Here is a 21,473-nt window from a genome sequence, read left to right on the forward strand (position 1 = left end):
TTAGGAAACAGCCAATCAACGATCCGGACGGTGACCAATGGGAAGCGCGGATGAGCCGACCCGGCTAATTTGAACGCGCGGCGCGGGGCGAAGGTTGGCGCGGGTGGTGAGCGTGTGCGGTGAGCTCTCCGGTGGTCCGGGGCTCACGGCTGCGGCGGACCCGGCTGTGAGCGGAGACACCAGCGACGGGGAGCCGAGGAAGGGTAAGCTCTGGCCCACTGCGGAGTCGGCCCCGCGGGCTCCAGCGCTCAGGCGGACCCAGCCGCTCAGGGCGGAAGCAGCTTTTGCGCCAGACCCAAAGGTGCAGCGTGGAGACCCAGCAGGTTCTGGGTGGCTCCCTCCGAACGGGACGGGGCGCGGTGGGGGGAGCAGGGTGCTTCCTTCCACAACTGCGTGGAGATCGGGATCCCTCTGCTCATTTGTACAGGACCTGGACGGGGTCGACACAGCAGCACGGGGCCCGGCCCTCTGTGCATCCGCTCTGTGAAAGGTCCTCCTGCTCACTAAATCTGGAGACCTGGGACCCTTGCACGTCTGTGTGGAGTAGCTAAGACCCTCTCCGCACATCTATACGGAAGAACTGATTGCAGAGCTGTGCCAGCGGCCGTAAATTTGTTACTGGGGCAGTCAGTAAATATTTGATTGAGTAAAGGAAGGAATAAAATATCTGTATGACAGAAAACCATGCCTTCCGCCACTGCTCCTAGGATGCCCCTCCTCTTAGCTTTGGCACTTTTGACCCCTTAAGATAAAACAGGACAACAGAATACATGTGTAGAAAAATTTTTTAAAGGAGTTAGCAGAAATTAATGAAATAGAATTTTACTATGTAATAGAGAAGATTAACTTAACCAAAGCTGTGTCTTGCAAAGACTAGTAAAAAGGCCAAACCTCTGTCAATATTGATTAAGATATAAGGAAAAGAAATAGAAAAATGATGTTGGGGGGGGGGCGACTGGCTGGCTCAGTCAGAAGAGCATGCGACTCTTGATCTCTGAGTGGTGAGTTCGAGCCCCACGTTGGGTGTAGAAATTACTTACATAAATAAAACTTAAAAAATAAAGAAAAATGATCTTGGGAATGAAAACAGGAGCATAACTTCAGTTACTGAGACATTAAAGAGAGAGACTTCAATGGAACACCCTTTTAACAATGCTTTTGGACAATTTTCTAGGAAAAAAAAACAACTTAGCAAAACTGACTCAAGAAGTTATGGGAAAATTTTTTTTAATGTTTTATTTTTAATTTTTGAGAGAGAGTGAGAGAGAGACAATGCAAGTGGGGGAAGGGCAGACACACACACACACACACACACACACACACACACACACACACAGAATCTGAAGCAGGCTCCAGGCTCCAAGCTGTCAGCACAGAGCCCTATTTGGGGCTCAAACTCATGGACTGCAAGGTGATGACCTGAGCCGAAGTCAGACGCTTAACTGACTGAGCCACACAGGCACTCCTTTAAAATTTTTTTTTTAATGTTTTATTTTTATTTTTCAAGAAATTAGGGAAATTTTTAACACACTTAGGTCCATTGAGGAATTGAATTAGTTTCAAATCTACCCATTAAGAAAAAAGAAAAACCCACCCAATTCCACCAGAAATTTATGAGCAATTAGAAGAAAAATTCTAATCTACAAACTCCCCTTAAAAAAAGAGAAAACATTTCCAGTCTATTTTGTGATACCAGAAATGAGACAAATAAAATTACCAATCTTTTTTGTAAATGTAGTTGTTAAAATCTCAAAGAAAATATTAGCCATCAGAAGTCAGAAATGTATATTAAAAAAATACATCATGGGGCGCCTGGGTGGCTCAGTCGGTTAAACGTCCGACTTCGACTCAGGTCACGATCTCGCGGTCCGTGAGTTCGAGCCCCGTGTCCGGCTCTGGGCTGATGGCTCGAGCCTGGAGCCTGCTTCGGATTCTGTGTCTCCCTCGCTCTCTGCCCCTCCCCGTTCATGCTCTGTCTCTCTCTGTCTTAAAAACAAATAAACGTTAAAAAAATAAAAAAATACATCATGACCAAATGGGGTTTATCCCAGGAATATGAAAGTGGTTTAACATTAGAAAAACCTAATACAGGGGCGCCTGGGTGGCTCAGTCGGTTAAGCCTCCGACTTCAGCTCAGGTCACGATCTCATGGTCCGTGAGTTCGAGCCCCGCGTCGGGCTCTGGGCTGATGGCTCAGAGCCTGGAGCCTGCTTCCGATTCTGTGTCTCCCTCTCTCTCTGACCCTCCCCCGTTCATGCTCTGTCTCTCTCTGTCTCAAAAATAAATAAACGTTAAAAAAAAAATTAAAAAAAAAAAAAAAGAAAAGAAAAATCTAATACAATTTACACATTTACAGATTAAAACAGAAAACATATCCCATTAGGTGCAGAAATAGAATTCAATAAAATTCAATACCCATCCTTGATTTTTTTTTTTAATTTGGTAAAATAGAGGTAAATTTCCTTAAACCAACCAAAGGTGAAATAATAGGGGCATCCCCTATACAGTTAGGAAAAAGATAAGATTGTTCGTCGTTGCCTCCATTCAAGATTGTACCGGAGGTCATAGCCAAACTACAAGACAAGAGAAAGGAATACAATTAAGAAAGAAATAAACACAGTTCATCAGTTAGAGCCTTAAGATTGTCTATTTAAAAACCAAAATAGGGGCGCCTGGGTGGCTCAGTCGGTTAAGCGTCCGACTTCGGCTCAGGTCACGATCTCGCGGTATGTGAGTTCGAGTCCGGCTCTGTGCTGACTGCTCAGAGCCTGGAGCCTGTTTCAGATTCTGTGTCTCCCTCTCTCTCTGACCCTCCCCCGTTCATGCTCTGTCTCTCTCTGTCTCAAAAATAAATAAACGTTTAAACCAAAATAAAACAGCTCCTTCCTCTGATCGACTACCGATAGAAAGAACCAGTGGTGTTTGGATGTTGCCCTGTGGGTACCAAAGTAAGGGGAGATGGGAATTGCAAAAGCCCAGCTACAGAACAGAATAGTCTAGGATGAAACAGAATGCCTCTGGTGACAGTCAGAACAAGGTCAAATTCTGGCCTTGCCACTTACCATTGATGTGACTAGTTCCTTCCGGAGTCTCAGTTTCCCTTGTAGAGTAGGATTATAACAATTGTATCAACAGCCACAGAATGAGATTGTTGTGACAGTTAATGACACCATTTGAAAAGCAGTTAGCATAGTGCCTGATACATAGTTATGTGCTCAATAAATGTTAGCTATAATAGTAGTTATTCTTAAACTTTTGGATTCAGACCCTACTCTTCTCTGGCTCTTATCCATCCACTGCATGCTGGACCTGGTGCCTACGTATCTGGACCTGATGCACAGACTGTATCAGAAGAGGGTCCTGCTCTCTTGAAGCTTGAGGACAAGAAACACACGTGTGATGAGCCCCCTGGGTGGCTCAGTTGGTCAAGCATCTGACTCTTGATTTCAGCTCAGGTCATGATCTCCGGTTTGTGAAATCGAGCCCACGTCAGGCTCCTGCTTGGGATTCTCTCTTTCCACCCCTCTCCCACTTATGCATGTGCGCTCTCTCACTCTCTCAAAATAAGTAAGTTTTAAAAAAACAAAGAAAGAAAGAAAGAAAGAAAGAAAGAAAGAAAGAAAGAAAGAAAGAAAGGAAGGAAGGAAGGAAGGAAGAAAGAAAGAAAGAAAGAAAGAAAGAAAGAAAGAAAGAAAGAAAGAAAGATGTGAGAGATGTAAGGGAGTGATGAGGGGGATTACAGCAACCCCTATGAAAATAGAATGTCCAAGGGCTAGGCACCTTCGCTGCCTTCCCAGCTCCCGATGTCTGCAGGCAGATCCCCTCAAGTCCTCAGAAATTCTCCAGGGGCTTCTAAGGAGTTTGTTCTTTTTTGGCCTGTCCCTATGAGGGTGGGCGAGGAGCCTACCCTGAAAACAACTGAATCTTGGCTTCCCAGCCCCAGCTCGGCAGTGAACTAGCCTCTGGGTTTTAATGAGCTGCCCTGGGTTAGAAACAGGACGTGACTGTGGCTGGCTCAGAACCCTGAAGATCTTATTAAAGAATCATCTCCCTTGTACTTTGGGCTGAAATGCTCTTTCCAACCGAGGATCAAAGCAAACTTGACAAACGTTCTCTCATTAATCTCCCCATCCCCCTGGGGTGGGAGCAGATCAGTAGCTGTTCTCTCTGGCTCTCGAAGGGGGAAGCTGATGCGACGTTGACGACATTGACGTGGTATGGCCGGAAAGACCTCCCCACCAGTCAGATGCAGAGCGGAGACCAGGACCCAGACGTCCTAGCTGCAGCCATGCCAAGTGTCACCATACCCCCTAGCCTGTGCCCCCAGCACAGTCTCAGGAAGAAGGAAAACATCTCATTAGGCAAACAGTCTGCCTCACTGGCCCTCAGGAGGCAGAGAGGAGAGAACTGTAAAGGTTATGTGCACTCTGTTGCCAGTGCCCTTTTTAATTTCCTGCTTAGAATGTTAGGCTGCTTTGTGGCTCCTCCTCAGCTAAAACCCTCCTGGTGGGGGGCTGGGACTGCCATTAAGGCAGCCAGTGTAGACCTAGATGGTAGGGCCAGGTACCCTCTGCCTTTACTTCCCTGGGTATAAAAGTAGGGCTCCCTGGGGGCAGGAATGCAAGGATGGGAGACAGGAACCCTCTCCGAGTGTTGAAAATTAGGTACAGTCCATATATCTGAAAGTGCTTGCAGAATACATAATGCTGGTTACATAAAAGGGATTATAATTATTATATAAACATATGGGACAATTACAACAATGTGATCATGAGAGCATAATATATAATATCATTATAAGGCAGTGTAGTCAGACTGCCTGGGCTGGAACCATGCTCCATCACTTACTAGCCTTGGGATCTTGGGCAAGTTGCTTAACCCTCTCTGTCTCAATTTTCTCACTGAAAAATGAGTATAATAATAGTATCTATCTTGTGGGATTGCAATGGAGATGAAAGGAGGTGGTATCCATAAGGTGCTTCAAACAGCCCCTGCATAGTGAGCATTTAGCTCTTATGTTTATTATGGCAGTCTGATTGCTGGGACAGGAAAAGAACTATACAGTGTAACAAGATTATTATTGGTTGATATCTTCCCCTTGTTTTGTGTGGGGAAGAAATTACAAAGTGTGGGGATAGGGACTGAGAGTTTCAAATCAGCTCAATTCTGCTTCATTCCCAAAGGAAAAACTGAGTAATTTACTGGAGTATTAGGGAGAAATCTCACTTTTCTTTCCTGTCAGTAGGACCTAGTCTTTCCTGGGAAAGCATTCATCTATTCATATCCCCCAGAAACAGCCCCTGTTCCTAAACCCTGTTAATATATCCCTAGAGGTAGGCTGAACTTTTCCAGGATATCCACGACTCCTGCATTCCAGAAATTCCATCTCTACCCTTGGTAGGCTGGCTTGAAGGAGAATGAAAAAAGCAGAGAGAGATGTGAGGTGAAATCAAGAGGGAATAGACAAATAAATGTTTGGAATTATTACCGGGTCAACATTAGGAAATCTGTCTATGCCATCCCCTGTATTAACAGATTAAAGAATGGGGCACCTGGCTGGCTCAGTCAGTGGAGCATGAGACTCTTGATCTGGGGGTTGTGAGTTCAAGCCCCATGTTGGGTGTAGAGCTACCAAAAAAAAAAAAAAGAAAAAAAAAAGGAGAAACACTGTTATCATCCAGGCTGCAACAAAAAAAGCATTTGATAAAATGTAATGTCCATTCCTAATGGACAGTGGAGGGTAAGGAACTAAATATAGTAGAGCTAAAAATAGAAAGTAACTTTCATTTTTTGCAAACTATATCATCATTTAATTGAAAAACCTATGAGAATCAATGACAGTCTATTAGAGAAATCAGTAATGTGGCCAGATACAAGATCTGCATCCAGAAAGGAGTTGCTTTCCCATATTCTGGGAGAAAAAAATAGAGAATGCAATTTTATTTATTTTTTATTTTGATATATTTATTTTTAAAGATTTTATTTATTTATTTATTTATTTATTTATTTATTTATTTATATTTTAAGTAGGCTCCACACCCAGCATGAAGCTCAAACTAACAACCCTGAGATCAAGAGTCTCATGCTCTACCGACTGAGTCAGCCAGGCACCCCAAAGATTTTATTTTTAAATAATCTCTACAACCCTAAGATCAAGAGTTGGATACTCCACCAACTGAGCCAGCCAATCGCCCCTGAAAATGCAATTTTAATTTTTTTTTTTAACGTTTATTTATTTTTGAGACAGAGAGAGACAGAGCATGAACGGGAGAGGGTCAGAGACAGAAAGGGAGACACAGAATCTGAAGCAGGCTCCAGGCTCCGAGCTGTCAGCACAGAGCCTGACGCGGGGCTTGAACTCACGAACCGCGAGATCATGACCTGAGCCGAAGTCAGACGCTTAACTGACTGAGCCACCCAGGCGCCCCTGAAAATGCAATTTTAAAAAGGGCCTAGGGGTGCCTGGGTGGTTCAGTCGGTAAAGCTTCCAACTTCAACTTTGGCTCAGGTCATGATCTCACAGTTCGTCAGTTCGAGTCCCGCCTTGGGCTCTGTCCTGACAGCTCAGAGCCTGGAGCCTACTTCATATTCTGTGTCTCCCTTTCTTTCTCTGCCCCTCCCCTGTTCATGTTCTGTCTCTCTTTCAATAAATAAATAAACATTAACAAAATTTAAAAATAAAAATAAATAAATAAAAAGGGCCTAATAAAGACTATATAATAACCAATAATAAGCCAATCAAGAAATAGACAAACTCATGTAAGGAAAACTGAAATTTTACTGAGGATTATAAAGTTGTGAACAATGAAAAGATAGAAATATGTTCCTAGATGGGAAGACTTGATGTTATAAAGATGTCAATTGTCTTCATGTTAATTTATGAATTTTTTTTAATGTTTGTTTATTTTTGAGAAAGAAAAAGTGCAGGTGGGGGAGGGGTAGAAAGAGAGGGAGACCCAGAATCCAAAGCAGGCTCCAGGCTCTGAGCTGTCAGCACAGAGCCTGACGCGGGGCTCGAATCCACGAACCGTGAGATCATGACCTGAGCCAAAGTCGGATGCTCAACTGACTGAGCCACACAGGCGCCCCTAATTCATAAATTCAAAGTAGTCCCAATTAAAATCTTAGCAGGTGTTTTCATAAAACTCTGTAAGCTGATTCCAAAATCATCTGCAAGACAAGATGCCCAAGAATAGCCCAGAAAAGAACAAAGGTGATGTGTGTAATGGAACCACTGCGATTACAAGTTACTGCAGGAGGAACCTATCAGTAGAGGAGAATAGAGAGCCCAGAAATAAATTCATGTTCATATGAGAATATAGTTATGTTAAATGTGGCATTTCAAATTGGTAGAGAAAGAATGCACTATTGAATAAATGGTCTTGGTATAATTGCTTACCATTTGGAAAGAAAAGATATTAAGAGGGTCTCCTGGGTGGTTCAGTCAGTTAAGTGTCTGATTCTTGATGTTGGCTCCGGTTGTGATCTCACGATTTGTAAGATCAAGCCCCATGTTGGGCTCTTCACTGACAGTGTGGGGCCTCCTTGGGATTCTCTCTCTCCCTCTCTCTCTCTGCCCCTCTCCTGCTCATGCACATGCACATGCATGCTCTTTTTCTCTCAAAATAGACGAACATCGAAAGAAAGAAAGAAAAGGTATTTAGAAACCTCATTCACAAAAAAATTAATTCTGTCTGGATAAAGAGCTAAATGTAAGAAAAAGTATGAGACAGAAATATAAGAAAATTACCTCGGGGAAGGAATATCTTCTTAAATATGACATAAAACAATAAAAAAAAGAAGGTTGACACATTTAGCCATTTAACAATGGAAAACCTCAGGGGCGCCTAGGTGACTCAATTGGTTCAGTGTCCAACCCTTGATTTCAGCTTAGGTCATGATCTCGTGGTGGTGAGATCAAGCCCTGCATTGGGCTCCATGCTGGGCATGGAGCCTGCTTAAGATTCTCTTTTTCCCTCTCTCTCTGCCCTTTCTCCACTCATTCTCTCTCTCTCTCTCTCTCAAAAATAAATAAATAAATAATTAATTAATTTTAAAAAATGGAAAACTTCTGGGGCGCCTGGGTGGCTCAGTCCATTAAGCATCTGACTTTGGCTCGGGTCATGATCTCATGGTTCCTGAGTTCAAGCCCCTCATCTAGTGAGCATGAGACCTGTTTCTGGTGAGCATGAACCCTGCTTCAGTGAGCCCCACTTCTCTCTCTCTCTCTCTCTTCCTCCCTCCCTCCCTCCCTCCCTCTCTGCCCCTCTTGGGATTCTCTCTGTCTCTCCCTTTCTCTCTACCCCTCCTCGCTCACTTGCGCCCTCTCTCTCAAAAAACAAAAAAAACAACAACAAAAAAAGGAAAACTTCAGTGTGGCCAGGGTAGGATTTTTTTTTTTACCAATGATGCATGGTTGGTTTGATACCAAGAGTAATATCAAAAAATTTACCACATCAACAAAATAAAGGAGAAAAAAACCCACATAAACATATCAGGAGATGCTGAAAGATCATTAGGTAAAATTCTAAACATTCCTGATAACAACTTGAAGTTAAAAAGAGTGAAGGAAATTCCTATTATGATAATTAACTATTTGTCCAAAACTAATTTCTAAATAGTGAATCACTAAAATGTTAGTTCCTTTAAGATCAAGAGCAAGACAAGGATGCCCGTTATCATTATTATTCAACATTGTTTTGTAAGTTCTAGGGAATGCAATAGATAAGAAATAAAATATTTGGCGTAACCATGGAGAAAAAAAGGTAAAAAAACCTTTTTTTTCTGATCTATAACTGTACTCAGAAAACTCAGTAAGTTCTAATAAAAACAATTGGAATTAGTAAGAGTTTAAGGGGAGTGGGTAGAAGGCAAATGTATAATTAACAATTGTGTTTCTTCCCCTAGCAATTACCACCTGGAAACGGAGATGCAGGAAAGTTCTCCTTTCATAAGAGCAATTAAAGTACTTGGGAATTGTATTCCAAAGACAATTACAGAACCTATCTGAAGAGATGAAAACCTATAAAATCTTAACTGAGGGACATAAGAAATATCTGAATAAATAGAAAGGCAATAGCCATGTGCTTGCATGGAAAGTTTTAATGTAAAATAAATGTGTAAACAATACTATTCCAATTTGTAATCCCAATAGGGTTTGGGGGTTGTGTTCTGGGTTGGGGGTGGAATTGATAACGTTTTCCCAAAGTCAAGTAGAACAATAATGCATGGAAAATAGTTAAAAGATTTCTGAAGGGGCACCTGGATGGTGCAGTCGGTTAAGCAGCCGACTTTGGCTCAGGTCATGATCTCAGGGTCTGTGAGTTCGAGTTCCACATCGGGCTCTGTACTGGCAGCTCAGAGCCTGGAGCCTGCTTTGGATTCCGTGTCTCCCTGTCTCTCTGCCCCTCCCCTGCATTCTCTCTCTCTCTCAAAAATAAATGTTAAAAAAATTAAAGACATTTATGAAAAAGAAAGACTAATGGGGCAGGAGGGGCGGTTGGAAGGGGAGGTGGTTCTTGCCTTACTAGAAAAAAGCATACCGTAAAGGAATGAGATGGAAACTGTGGCACTGGCATGGGTGTAGACAGATTTGTGGAACATAGCAGCCCAGTCGTGGGCCTCTGAAAGCACTAAAGTCATTTGGATAGGTGGCATTTCAAGTGAGAAAGATATTTACTGATGGGTGCTGGCGATTCTTATTCTCTTGAGGTATCAGATGAAGATCAGTTGTTGGGGAGGGAGGGAGAGAAAGCCTTTGACCGGCAACAAGGCTGAGGGGGCGCCTCGTCAGGCCGAAGGTCAGATTGGTCCTCATCTCCATTGTGTGCCTGCCCAGGTGTTGCCATGGTGATGGCGGTAGAGGACAGCAAGGTGCGTGTCGTGGTGCGGGTCCGGCCTCCCACCCCACGGGAGTTGGAGAGTCAGCGGCGGCCTGTCGTTCAGGTGGTGGATGAGCGGGTGCTGGTGTTTGACCCTGAGGAGCCCGATGGGGGCTTCCTTGGCCTGAAATGGGGCAGTACCCATGATGGCCCCAAGAAGAAGGGCAAAGACCTGACATTTGTCTTTGACCGGGTCTTTGGTGAGACGGCCACCCAACAGGACGTGTTCCAGCACACCACCCACAGCATTCTGGACAGCTTCCTCCAGGGCTACAACTGCTCAGGTGAGAATCTGGGCAGCGAGGAGGAAAAGCCCTGGTTGGTAGTGGCCTTGCCTCCCTGCTTCCTTCTAAGGGTTTCATCTGCCCTCTGACATGTGCCCACCTTCCCCTCCGCTGGGCACTTGCTGAGGAGGGTTTTGGCCCTTTCATTTCCTGTGGGTCCTCCATTCATTCTCCTTTGTGAAACGCTCTACTGGGCTCTAGAAGCAGATCAGACAGACATGTTCCTTGTCCCCTTCATGCTTGCGTTCTAGAGGGGGGAAGACATTCATCACAAATCACCCCCACAAATGCATGATCACGAATGGAGGTTAGTAATGTGAGGGAAGGAACAGCAGGCCTGCAGCAGAGGAAGCTGCCTGAACTGGGGAAGGGAGAAGCTCTCACTCAGAGCAGAGACCCCTTTGCCCTGGAAGCCCCAAGCCCACAGGGGAGCTGGGCCATAGGCATGGAGAACTCAAAAGCCGCAGTGTGAACTCGGTGGGATGCGCGTGGGCAGTGGCAGTGGAGCTGTGCACAGGGAGGTGGAGGGAGGGGCTAGGGGAGAAGGGGAGGGCTGGCCTGGGTGGAAATGCGCAAGGGGACCCCTAGGGAAGGCGGATCTGGCCCTGCCACCACCCTACCCCCACTCTGTCCCCCACAGTGTTTGCCTATGGGGCCACCGGGGCTGGGAAGACGCACACCATGCTGGGAAGAGAGGGGGACCCCGGCATCATGTACCTGACCACCATGGAACTGTACAGGCGGCTTGAGGCCCACCAGGAGGAGAAGCGATTCGAGGTGCTCATCAGCTACCAGGAGGTAGGGCTGTTCCTTCACAGGCCCTGGGCAGCCTCACCCCTCGTTCTCACAACCCCTAAAGGTGGGGAGAAGGGAGAGAGAGTGGGGAGAGAGGGTGGTAGGAAGTGGGCCGATGGGAGCTTGCTGAGAGCCCAGAGAGCATAGACGCAGCTCTGAGAGAGACTGCACTGGAATTAAACCTGTCCGTCCTGCTCTCGCCATTTAACACTATCCTGCAAAGTGCCACTCCTGGCATGGTGTTCTGTCATGCTGCCCCTGCCCTGCACCTCAGGCCTCTCTCTTGCTTCCTTTCTCCGCAGGTGTACAATGAGCAGATCCACGACCTCCTGGAGCCCAAGGGGCCCCTGGCCATCCGTGAGGACCCCGACAAGGGCGTGGTGGTGCAAGGACTTTCCTTCCACCAGGTGTGGGGTTGGGCTCGGGCGGCAGGAGCGGCCCCAGGGTTCTCTCACCAGGCAGTTTGGGGATCCCCTGGATCGTGGGGTGGTGGTGGGAGCCAGGAGGTGACATTGGTTCTGAAGAGCAGCTCTCCCTGTTGGGGGAGAAGCCCCGTTTGGGGAGACCGCAGCCCCCTTCCTGGGCATCTCCTCCGTAGCCAACCTCAGCTGAGCAGCTGCTGGACATGCTGACCAGGGGGAACCGCAACCGCACGCAGCACCCGACTGACGCCAATGCTACCTCCTCCCGCTCCCATGCCATCTTCCAGGTGAGAGGGGTCAGGGGTTGGAGCCTGAAGCTGGGGCTCCTGATACCCAGCACCCCCTCACCCCTGCCATCTGCCCCCAGATCTTCGTGAAGCAGCAGGACCGGGTTCCAGGTCTGACTCAGGCCCTTCTAGTGGCCAAAATGAGCCTGATTGACCTGGCTGGTTCGGAGCGGGCGTCTAGCACCCACGCGAAGGGGGAGCGGCTGCGGGAGGGTGCCAACATCAACCGTTCTCTGCTGGCCCTCATCAACGTCCTCAACGCCCTGGCCGACGCAAAGGTAAAACCGCACAGACCCGGGGTCCTTCTCAGGGTGGGGACTGGGGGCCTAAAGCCAAAGTTCCTTCCCTCCAGCCCTGGGTCTCAGCCTGGATCCGTCCAGTCCGGCTACCTCACCCCATGCCCCCTTCTGTCTCCCCAGGGCCGTAAGTCTCACGTGCCCTACCGGGACAGCAAACTGACCCGTCTGCTCAAGGACTCCATCGGGGGCAACTGTCGCACAGTGATGATCGCTACCGTCAGCCCCTCCAGTCTGGCCTACGAGGACACATACAACACCCTCAAGTATGCTGACCGGGCCAAAGAGATCAAGCTCTCGGTGTGTGGCAGCCAGAAATGGCCAACCTGTTGTGGGGGGTGCAGGAGGAGGAAGGGGTGGGACCCACACAGCTCTCTCCGCTACCTGAGTATTCCCCCAAGGCAGAGGGAAGAAGTCCCCGAGGCTCAGTCTTCAGGGCGAGTCTGCTATAGAAGCCATGTAGTACCCATCCTTGGGAAGACTCCAGTTGCGGGAGAGGCAGGACAGTCTCCAGACTTGAAAAAAATAATAAGGGATGCCTGGGTGGCTCAGTTGCCTGGGTGGCTTAGTTGGTTAAACGTCTGACTCTGGGTTTCAGCTCAGGTCATGATCTCACAGTTCGTGAGTTCGAGTCCCGCATCTGACTCTGTGCTGACAGCTCAGAACCTGGAGCCTACTTCCGATTCTGTGTCTCCCTCTCTCTCTGCCCCTCCTCCACTTGCGCTCTGTCTCTCTCCGTCTCAAAAATAAAAAACATTTCAAAAATTAGAAAAAAAAAAAAAAGGGAGACAACGGAAGGGGGTGGCCAAGTGCTGGCCAATGATCTTTTTCAGACTTGTTTTTAGCAGCAGGACAATATTTTCAGCCAAACAACATAAACAGTAACATGTAACACAGATAAAAGAGTTGTGCCTGCCTCCTCTGAGGAGCCCTGATGCTCCTGGAGCTGTTGCTGGGAAGCCCCTGGCCTGGTGAGAGTGTATTGGTCAGGGAGTCAGGAGTCTTGGGTTCCAAAGCATCCTTCTGCCTCTTGCTGTGGTCCCAGGCAAATCGCTGCCCTTCCCTGATCTGTTTCCCCAGTCGGGAGGGTGATTCTTGAGAATGTGAGTAAAGCGCCTAGCATAGTGCCTGGTCATCGGAGGTGGTGGCTAAAAGCCGCTTTGAATGAACACGTGAAATCTCTCTTGTACCTTGCCCCCCTCTCTGCCCCGCATCTTAGCTGAAGAGTAATGTGATCAGCCTGGACTGTCACATCAGCCAGTATGCCACCATCTGCCAGCAGCTGCAGGCTGAGGTGAGGAGCCCTCCTGGGGAGTTTGGCCGGGAAGCAGGGCGCCAGAGGTGAGCAGTGGGGCGCCGCCAGGGCTCCGTGCCCACCCCTCAGCTCCTGTGCTCACCTGGGGCTCTGAGAGGCTGGGTTGCTCTGACTGCAGGTGGCTGCCCTGAGGGAGAAGCTCCAAATGTACGAGGCGGGAGCCCAGGCGCCACCGCAAGACCTCCCGAAATCCCCCAGATCCGGCCCTCCCCAGCAAGCGTGAGTCCTGCCTCCGTGCTTACCCTCTTTAGCTCAGCAGGGAAAGCCCCCCTTCCCCAGCTTCTGTGCTGCCACCTGGGGTTGAGGGTTCCCAGCCAGTGCCCAGGACACTGATTGCCACCTCCAGTGCTCTCTCATTTGACACAGCGTATTCTAGACAGCCCTAATAGCACCTCTCAGTAAAATAAGAATAGAAGAAATGATCTGTGTCAGATGAGTTAGTGGCACCCCCCAGCCTGTATAAGGAGCATATACTATTTAAAAGAAGGTAAAATTAACAGACAAGCATCCTTGTTTCCTAAGCCAGGAAATCACCAACTCCCTCTCTCACCCTCTGCTACTGCCCACTTGTTACCCAGGCATCCATCCCTTATGGTTCTCTACCACCTGGTGCCACAGAGACCCCACCCCTCCCTGCTTTCCCCACCTGACCCTGTTTCCCGCCTCTCAAGTCCCCTCCTTTCCCCCTTATCCTTCCCAGCTGCCCTTCACCGTCCCATCTTCCCAGCCAGCCCTGCACCCCAGAGCTCCACCCAGGGTCTGCAGTCCTTCCAGAGGAGAGCCTGGGGCCAGAGGCCCCGGTGGGGAGGGTCATGGAAGGGAACTCTCCAGACCGGGAACCGCCCCCAGAGGACAAGGAAGACGACCCAGCCGAGGAGGTAGGACCTGGAGCTAGTGGAGGGTTGGAAGCAATGTCCCTCCTCAGCTCACAGAGTCTCTTCAGTTCTGGGCTCCCCACCTGGATGTCTTACGTGTTAGTCATTAAGGGGCTTTCAGATCCTGTGCAGGAAGGGGCGTCCCTGTCAGAGCCTATGTCTGGAAGTGACAAGCATGCATGTTACCAGAAGGGGAGCAGGGAGAGAGGAGGAGTCTGGGATGGAGAAAGGATCAAATGGGACCCGGTCAGCCCAAGATCCCCTCTTTCATCCCCCCTTGGAAGAGGGAAGGATTTTAAGATCTGCTTATGTGGGGGAGGGTGGCCATCCTGGCCCCTCTACCTGTGACTCCTCTCCTCCTTAGGTTCCAATCCAGGTACCAGAGCAGACCCTCAGACACCCACTGCCAAGGTCCCCGGGCCTGACCCTGCAGCCCAAGCCAGACACGGGCTGCCTCTCACCACAGAACTTGGGCAGGGACTGTTCTAAGCAGTAGGTGTCTTCTCGTTCTTCTCCGGGGTCCAGGGTGGCAGGCGATGGGTTCCGACCTTCGGGGGTGGGGGGGGGAGCCGGTGTTCGGCACGTCGCCAGTGCTCTGGTTCTGCTCTAGTTGAGAGTCGAGTCTTTTTCCCTCAATGTTGTCCCTGATCTGCTTTCAACGACTTAAGATTATCACCTACTCTGTGTACTTACCCGTCATCTCTATTCTTCCACATAACTGGTGAGCAAAACACCAAATTCCATCCAGAATTTGGCTGGCAAGCACCAAGTTAGGGCAGGGCTGCCTGGCTAGTGCTGTGCTTCCCAGTCTGGGGGCTGAGCTGCCCGTCTGTCCTCTGCAAGGAGGAACCAAGCAGCCAAGAGAAGTTGGGTGGCGGGCTGAGAAAGGGACAGCCGTCCCGAGTCAGGCGTTTATCAAGTGTCTTCATCAACAGATTGTGGCTATTTCTTCTCAGAAGTAAATACAGACCACCACCCAGAGCCAGAGAGAAATGGATTCTGGACCCTTCTTTCTGTGCTTAATAGAGAGGTGCTGCTAGTATGTTTTTCCTTGGCCCCTAGACCATAAATCCCCTGCCACTTAGCTTTGCTGCTGCCAACCCCACTCCTGCCTCCCCAGCACGCTTCACGCTAGGCAGTATATTTAAAGCTTCCGGACAGAAGGGCCTGTTTAATTTTATTTCTTGTTGGGGAGTGTCTGTTCCCTACTCAGCAAAAATGCTGCAGCCTGAATAATCAGCGGCTCATTATCTATCTCCTGCTGCTGACTCCCCGGGGCCCTGGAGTGGCCAGGATGCACTGGCAGGATGTCCCCTTGGCCCCCAGGGCTCCCACTGATGAGTCAGGGTCCCTTCCCTGTTCTGGCGTCCCCCGCTATGAAGAGGGAGAACTCCAGGGCTCTCCTTTCTGCTTTGCCTCTGGTTTTGTGATCCCCGACAAGGTGCTTCACTCTTAGCTATGATTTGGGGAACATAGGCTTTATTCTCCTTTCTTCTTAGGGCTAATAACAGACACTAATAAAATGTGACAGAAGACCCCATGTATCAGGGGCTACAGAACATGCTAGATCCTCTCCATACTTGGAAACACCCTAACAACCAGATAATAGAAAATCATTTCTCTTTGGCTTTAGACTTTAGAATCTTAGACCACCAGGGCACTGAGTGGATCTTAGATTTTCCAGTTCAGTGGTTTTTCAGGATGTTTTTTAGCTACAAAGTCCTTTCTTCAAATGAAATCTTATGCTGAAGTTTAATATGTAGAACAGATAAAGCAGAGCTCCATTTTAAATGTCCTCCGATGGGTTTCGTGAAACCTAATTTGGAAACCCGTGGTATAGGCCAGCTCCCCACTTGCCAGATGGGGTACCAGGGCCACACGGCCAGAGGGACAGGGTGAGACCAGGGTCACCTGACATCCAAGCCCATGCTTTTCTCCCTAGACACTCACTTTTCTCAGTGGTCTAATCTTATAATGTGTGGCTCAGGCAGATGTAGAATGAGTTTCTGCTGTGTCCTTTTTAATTTATATCCGGCCTTCTTTCAAAAAGGCCTGGTGGCTGCTTTATCAAATGAGTTTGGATTCCCCAAGCAGACAGTGAAGGCAGAGGAGGGGGCTCAGGGATGGCCGGGCAGGTAGAGCTACCTGAGGATAAATTATTGGCCAGGAGTAATCCCCACCGAGATAACTGTGTCCATTCTTTCAACAGAGGCGTGCCTCACAGGAAGGAAATTTGCCTTATTAGAATCTAAATGTACAATATCAATAATCGCATTACCCTCATAATTCCCTTTAAATAGCCCCTCAGTGCATGCGAAGTGTGCATTGATCCACACCAGCTCTTTCAGGATCCCCACCATTAAGTGGACTGAATGCGTTTTCGAGGGTCTTCTCAGAACCGAGACGAACACAGCATATCTAATCTCATCTCCTCTTGTCCTGACAAGCTAGAGGTTTTTATTTTACCAGTCACAGTTAACTTTACAGTGCTTAGTCCTCTTTAAATACTTTATATACCAAATAATTCATTTCATCTTCCCAACCACCCTAAGAGGTGGGTGTATTTGTTATCCCCATTTTAAGGATGTGGACACTGAGGTTAAGTAGTGCCTCCAAGATCACACAGCAGCGAGTGTGGGAGCCTAGATCTGAGCTGGCAGGCTGACCTGAGCCTAGCTCTCACTGCTGCTACCTTACATTGCCCCTTGGGTGGATGAACTTACTCAAGGTCAAGTGCTAGTAAGCGGCAGAGCTGAGAGGAAACTCAGACCTTCTGGTCCAAGGCCATTTAGTGCCCTTTCCCTACCTCCCAGGTCATTGTCTTTGTCAGGGCGCATATTTAGGGGTGAAGCCTCCCTCCTGCCTTGCTTGTGACCATCTCCACCAGCCTTGGTCTCCAGCAAGGGGGTAGCGGGGCAAGAGCCACAGCTGGGAGGGCGGGGAGGCCGGCGCGCCAGTGTGGGGGGCAAGGCAGGAGGGAGCCAGGGGACCCGCCCTCGTGTGCCCCTCACCGCCGGAGCAGTGGGGCCAGGTCTGAGGAGGGGCGGGATCCCCTCCCCTCCCTTCCAGGTTGGCCCTGAAGGTGCTGTGCCTGGCACAGCGACAGTACTCCCTGCTCCAAGCAGCCAACCTGCTGACCCCCGACATGATCACAGAGTTCGAGACCCTACAGCAGCTGGTACAAGAGGAAAAAGCTGAGCCCAGAGCCGAGGCCTCAGGCACACCCGGCCCGGCCAGGGGGGCACCTCTGGAGCTGCGTTTAGAGTCAGGTGAGTCTTGCCCCTGCTCTGCCTCTGTCAATGCCCTCTCCAAGACCCAGCTCGTGCTGAGGGGTGGCTGGGCCCTCAGCTGCTGGGTCATGCAGCGGTGGACAGGAGTCCCAGCAGACCTGTGGAGTTAGGGGCTCCTGTGTCTCCCCCAATTCTACAAATTCTCCTTCCTTCTGGATGGTCCCTGATCTCCCCTTAACACCTGCCTTCTCTGTGTTCAGAGTCTCCAGGATACTCTGGCCCCGTGACCCGGACCATGGCAAGGCGACTGAGTGGCCTCATGCACACTCTGGGGGTCCTACCAGGGCCCGACCGCACCCCAGCCCAGGTAGCCCGGCGGCCCACAGAGAAGAAGAGGAGGAGGAGACCGAGCCCCTCAGAGCCAGACAGCCCCCCAGCCCCGAAGCTGGGGACCAAACGCCAGCGCCAGTCCTTCCTGCCCTGCCTGAGGAGGGGGTCCCTGCCTGAGGCTCAGCCTTCACTCGGGCCCACCACCCCCAGAGGGGGAAAGACCTCCTCCTCCTGCCACTCCCCTCGCATCTGCCCAGCCACAGTCATCAAAAGCCGGGTGCCCCTGGGCCCTTCTGCCGTGCAGAACTGCTCTACTCCTCTGGCCCTGCCCCCTCGGGACCTCAACGCCACCTTTGACCTCTCAGAGGAGCCCCCCTCAAAACTGGGTTTCCTTGAATGCACTGGCTGGGAGAATGTTCCCCAGGAGCCGAGCAGGCTGGATCAGCCCTTCATCCCCAGGTGGGTCTCCCTTCCAGCCTCCCTCCCATCCTTCCAGGCCAAGGATGGGGAGTCGGCGAGGGAACAGAGGTGCTGCAAAGAGTAGAAGCCAGCCTGACTCTCAGAGCCGGACATTTGCTGTCTTTCCCCCTTTGGTCTGAGCAGTGTCGCTCCCCAGGCCCGGGACTGCTGCTCCTTCCTGGCTTGTCTGTCCATACTTCAAAGCCGCCGGCTCTGTGCTGGTTTGTGGCATGCCCACAAGGAGCTAACGGGACCCCCTCTCAGGGACGGCCAGCAGGGAGCAGGAATAAGGAGGCGGCCTAGCCCTCTCTGTGCCTCTGCATCACTGGTACTCTCTGGCTCAGTCTCAGTCCCAAGTCCCGCTGATAAATATGTGCTCCTGCCATTTCCACCCCGGATTCTACCCTCCAGCCCAGCATTTGGAACTGGGAAGGGGATCCTCAGAAAATTTTACTCAGCCATTTTTCAGTGAGACGATGAAGCTCTCAACTTCACCTTCCACCCACAGGAAAGGGGAAGGATGACCAGCTTGGGACAGTCCAAAGCCAAGAACAAATGGCAGACTGACCTTGTACTTGTGAGGCCAAGGGCGGTGGGCTGCCCACACGCCCTGCCCGTCCTACAGCCTGCACCACCTCTCGGTAACAGACTCACAGCCAGGCAGGTGGAAGGGTCAAATTGTTTGAACTCCAGTTCCCTGCACGTGCCAGAAACTGACATCTGGATGTTCTCCCAGAACAGGCCTGTCACTCAACTGTCAGCCCAGGCCGAGTGAGGCAGGGAGAGGAATCCACCTCTAAGTAGGAAGAAACCTCAGAGGTCATCTTATCCAACCTCCCCACCCGCCGAGCTGGGGGCTGGAGGGAGGAGGCGCTGGCACCTTTTCCTGGTTCCCTCCTGACCTGCCTTCCTTTACCTCCCTCCCTCCCGCAGTGGACCTGTACCCCTGTTCACCATGAAAGGCCCCAAACCAACATCTTCCTTCCCTGGGAGCTCAGCCCGCAAGAAGAGGCGCGTTGCGAGGTGAGGCTGGGGGAGTACGTGGGGAGAGACGGAGCTTTCTCCGGGGCAGCGGATGCTGAGCCAGCTACGGGGCTCCGCTGTGTCTCTGGACCCCTTGGAGCCAGTAGCAGGGGTCCTGTGAGCAGGGCCAGCATCGGATTCTCTTACTGAATGAGGTTCCCTTGACCCTTACTAGTACAGGATTGTACCAGAAGGGAAGGGTAGCTCCCTTCTTTAGTGAAACGCTACAGGCTCCTCTCCATGAGGGAGACGGTCAGTGTTCACTGGTTAATCTGGGGACCAGATCACCCACCCCTCACCTCTACTTCCCTGCCACACCCCACGAAGCTCTCCTTCCCACTGCCTCTTCCTGCCTTCAGATCTGGCCTTAGAAGCTCGAGCTGGTGCTTGGCCTCCCCCTGCTCTCAAGGCTTAGTGTCTAGCTCTACGCCTCCACCCCTACCCTGTAGTCCCAAGGTGTGGCTGTGACCTTCCTAACTTCCTTCCTTCCTTCCCTCCCTCCCTCAGTTCCTCAGTCTCCCGCTCCCTGGGAGTGGCCCGTGGCCGCAGCCGCATCGCCCGCCTCCCCAGCAGCACCTTGAAGAGGCCAGCTGGGCCCCTCACAATCCCAGGTGACTGGCACTGGGGACAGGGATGGTCTGGGCCACAATGGGAGATGCAGACAGGAAGTAGGAGGGGACAGGAGGGCCAAGACCCAGGTGAAAGGAAGGCCTGGGGTATTTCCCAGCGTTTTAGGGACCCTGATGAGAGAAGTGGGAGAAGAGTGGGGGTGGGGAGCAGTGGGACAGAACCTGACTTTCTTCCTCCCTGCCTGTCCCCATCCAACTGGCCTGTAGAACCCCCCTCCAGTCCCCGCTGCCCTGGCAACCAGAGGAGCCAGCAGGAACTGATGGGGATTGGGGGAGCCCTGTCATCTGGGAGCTCTATCACCAAGGTGTCCTGACCCACCAGCTCCTCATGGTCCCGGGAACCGCCTGTGCCAGGAGCCCTGACCTGCCTTCCTCACCTCGGAGCAATTAAGGGCAACACCCTCTTCCTTTATTAACACTCCTCACCAGCCATTCATTTTGCTACCTGCCCTCTTTATCAATCTCTTGTCATACTCAGTTTCTCAGCCTGTATATATTCATCTTGAGTGTCAACATGTTGCTATTTTAAAGGTGCAACCACCTTACCTCCCCTAGTTCATAACACTCTCCACGCGAGCAGGTGGCCTTGGGGGACTTTGCTCCTCCCCTCCCATCTAACAGAGGGCTCTGTGCAGTCATGGCCGCTGTGCAATGAAGAAGGGGCGAGGATGGGATGGGATGGGATTGGGCGCGGTAGGGGCTCCCAGCCTGACTCTCCCTGGTGTGTGAGAGAGGGAGGCACCGTCAGCCTCATCCCTGCAGCCCAGAGCAGGAGCCCCAGCCCCGGGCTGCCATCCTAGTGATGATGTGGATGATAGTGGTGTTTGGATTTCCAAATGAAGATAGCTTTATCATTTCTTACTCTACTGCAAACAGGATGCACACTCAGTGTAAAAAGAAGCGTACAGAAGAGAGGGAAATTCAGCCTTAATGCTACCACCTAGATGTAAGAGCTGTTAATACTCGCGTTTATATCCTCTGATCCTTTATTTCTGCATATATACATATATATGTACATGTAGATATAGATATATTTTTTTATTATAATTAATAAACCATCTCCATTCTTGGTGTGTGTTTCTTTCCATATACCTGCACAGGATAGCAACCTTCCCCAGAAGATTCTGAGTATAGAAAGCGTTCCCCACTGCCTCCTTCGGCAGCCTGAGGTCTGGGCCTAAGGGTGAGCTCTGCTGCTTACTCCGTGGCCCCATCCCCCACCAAGGGCCTCTGCTCCTGAGTGGGTGAAGAAAGCATCCCACGTACAGGCCTGCACCATCCTTCTGCGGCCTTGGGCAGAGGTTGCTAAGAGTCCTGCTGTCAGGGAGCATGTGTAGCGGCCCCAGGTCTCAGGTGAGGCTCAAGGCTCAAGGCTAAGCCCCGACCGCTTGAACCCAGTACAATCTTCCTCCAGCTCCAAAAGCCCCACTCTCAACCCTATTTGTGGCTTTCCTTTCCACTCATTTGGGTTGTGATGGTTCAACACAGGTTCACCTCTGTCTCTCCAGGAAGACGTGGCTGGCTGAATGAATTAATAGTGTAAATAAAATTATAGGAGTCTGTGTTTAACTTGCTTCTCAAAACAAACATGTTAAAGGTGTTTAGCACATTTTGAGTAGCGTGTAAATAATGCTGCTAATTTCCAAT

General features: G+C 50.2%; 1 protein-coding gene across 5 annotated transcripts; it reads left to right on the forward strand.

The window, feature by feature from the left end:
- The first annotated feature begins 70 nt into the window (after positions 1-70).
- Positions 71-20,895, forward strand: KIF18B (kinesin family member 18B). 5 transcript variants are annotated; one of them, XM_019434906.2, is made up of 16 exons: positions 71-203; positions 9,839-10,165; positions 10,806-10,963; positions 11,263-11,367; positions 11,559-11,669; positions 11,750-11,947; positions 12,089-12,265; positions 13,185-13,259; positions 13,399-13,499; positions 13,981-14,158; positions 14,520-14,647; positions 17,225-17,424; positions 17,646-18,174; positions 19,108-19,197; positions 19,705-19,808; positions 20,034-20,895. In XM_019434906.2, the coding sequence occupies exons 2-16, from the start codon at positions 9,847-9,849 to the stop codon at positions 20,138-20,140; spliced, it is 2,580 nt and encodes an 859-aa protein (XP_019290451.2). In that variant the 5' UTR covers positions 71-203; positions 9,839-9,846; the 3' UTR covers positions 20,141-20,895. The 5 variants fall into 5 exon arrangements, 2 of the variants coding, with proteins under 2 accessions (XP_019290451.2, XP_053748737.1); XR_002076238.2 differs by lacking the exons at positions 71-203; positions 20,034-20,895 and adding exons at positions 8,062-8,182; positions 18,683-18,815 and having other exon boundaries at positions 18,911-19,197; positions 19,705-19,738; XR_002076239.2 differs by lacking the exons at positions 71-203; positions 20,034-20,895 and adding exons at positions 8,062-8,182; positions 18,683-18,815 and having other exon boundaries at positions 18,916-19,197; positions 19,705-19,738.
- The last annotated feature ends 578 nt before the right edge of the window (positions 20,896-21,473 follow it).

The sequence above is a fragment of the Panthera pardus genome, unplaced genomic scaffold (genome assembly GCF_024362965.1).
Source record: "Panthera pardus isolate Hobbes unplaced genomic scaffold, ASM2436296v1 HiC_scaffold_3, whole genome shotgun sequence".
Taxonomy (NCBI): Eukaryota; Metazoa; Chordata; class Mammalia; order Carnivora; family Felidae; genus Panthera; species Panthera pardus.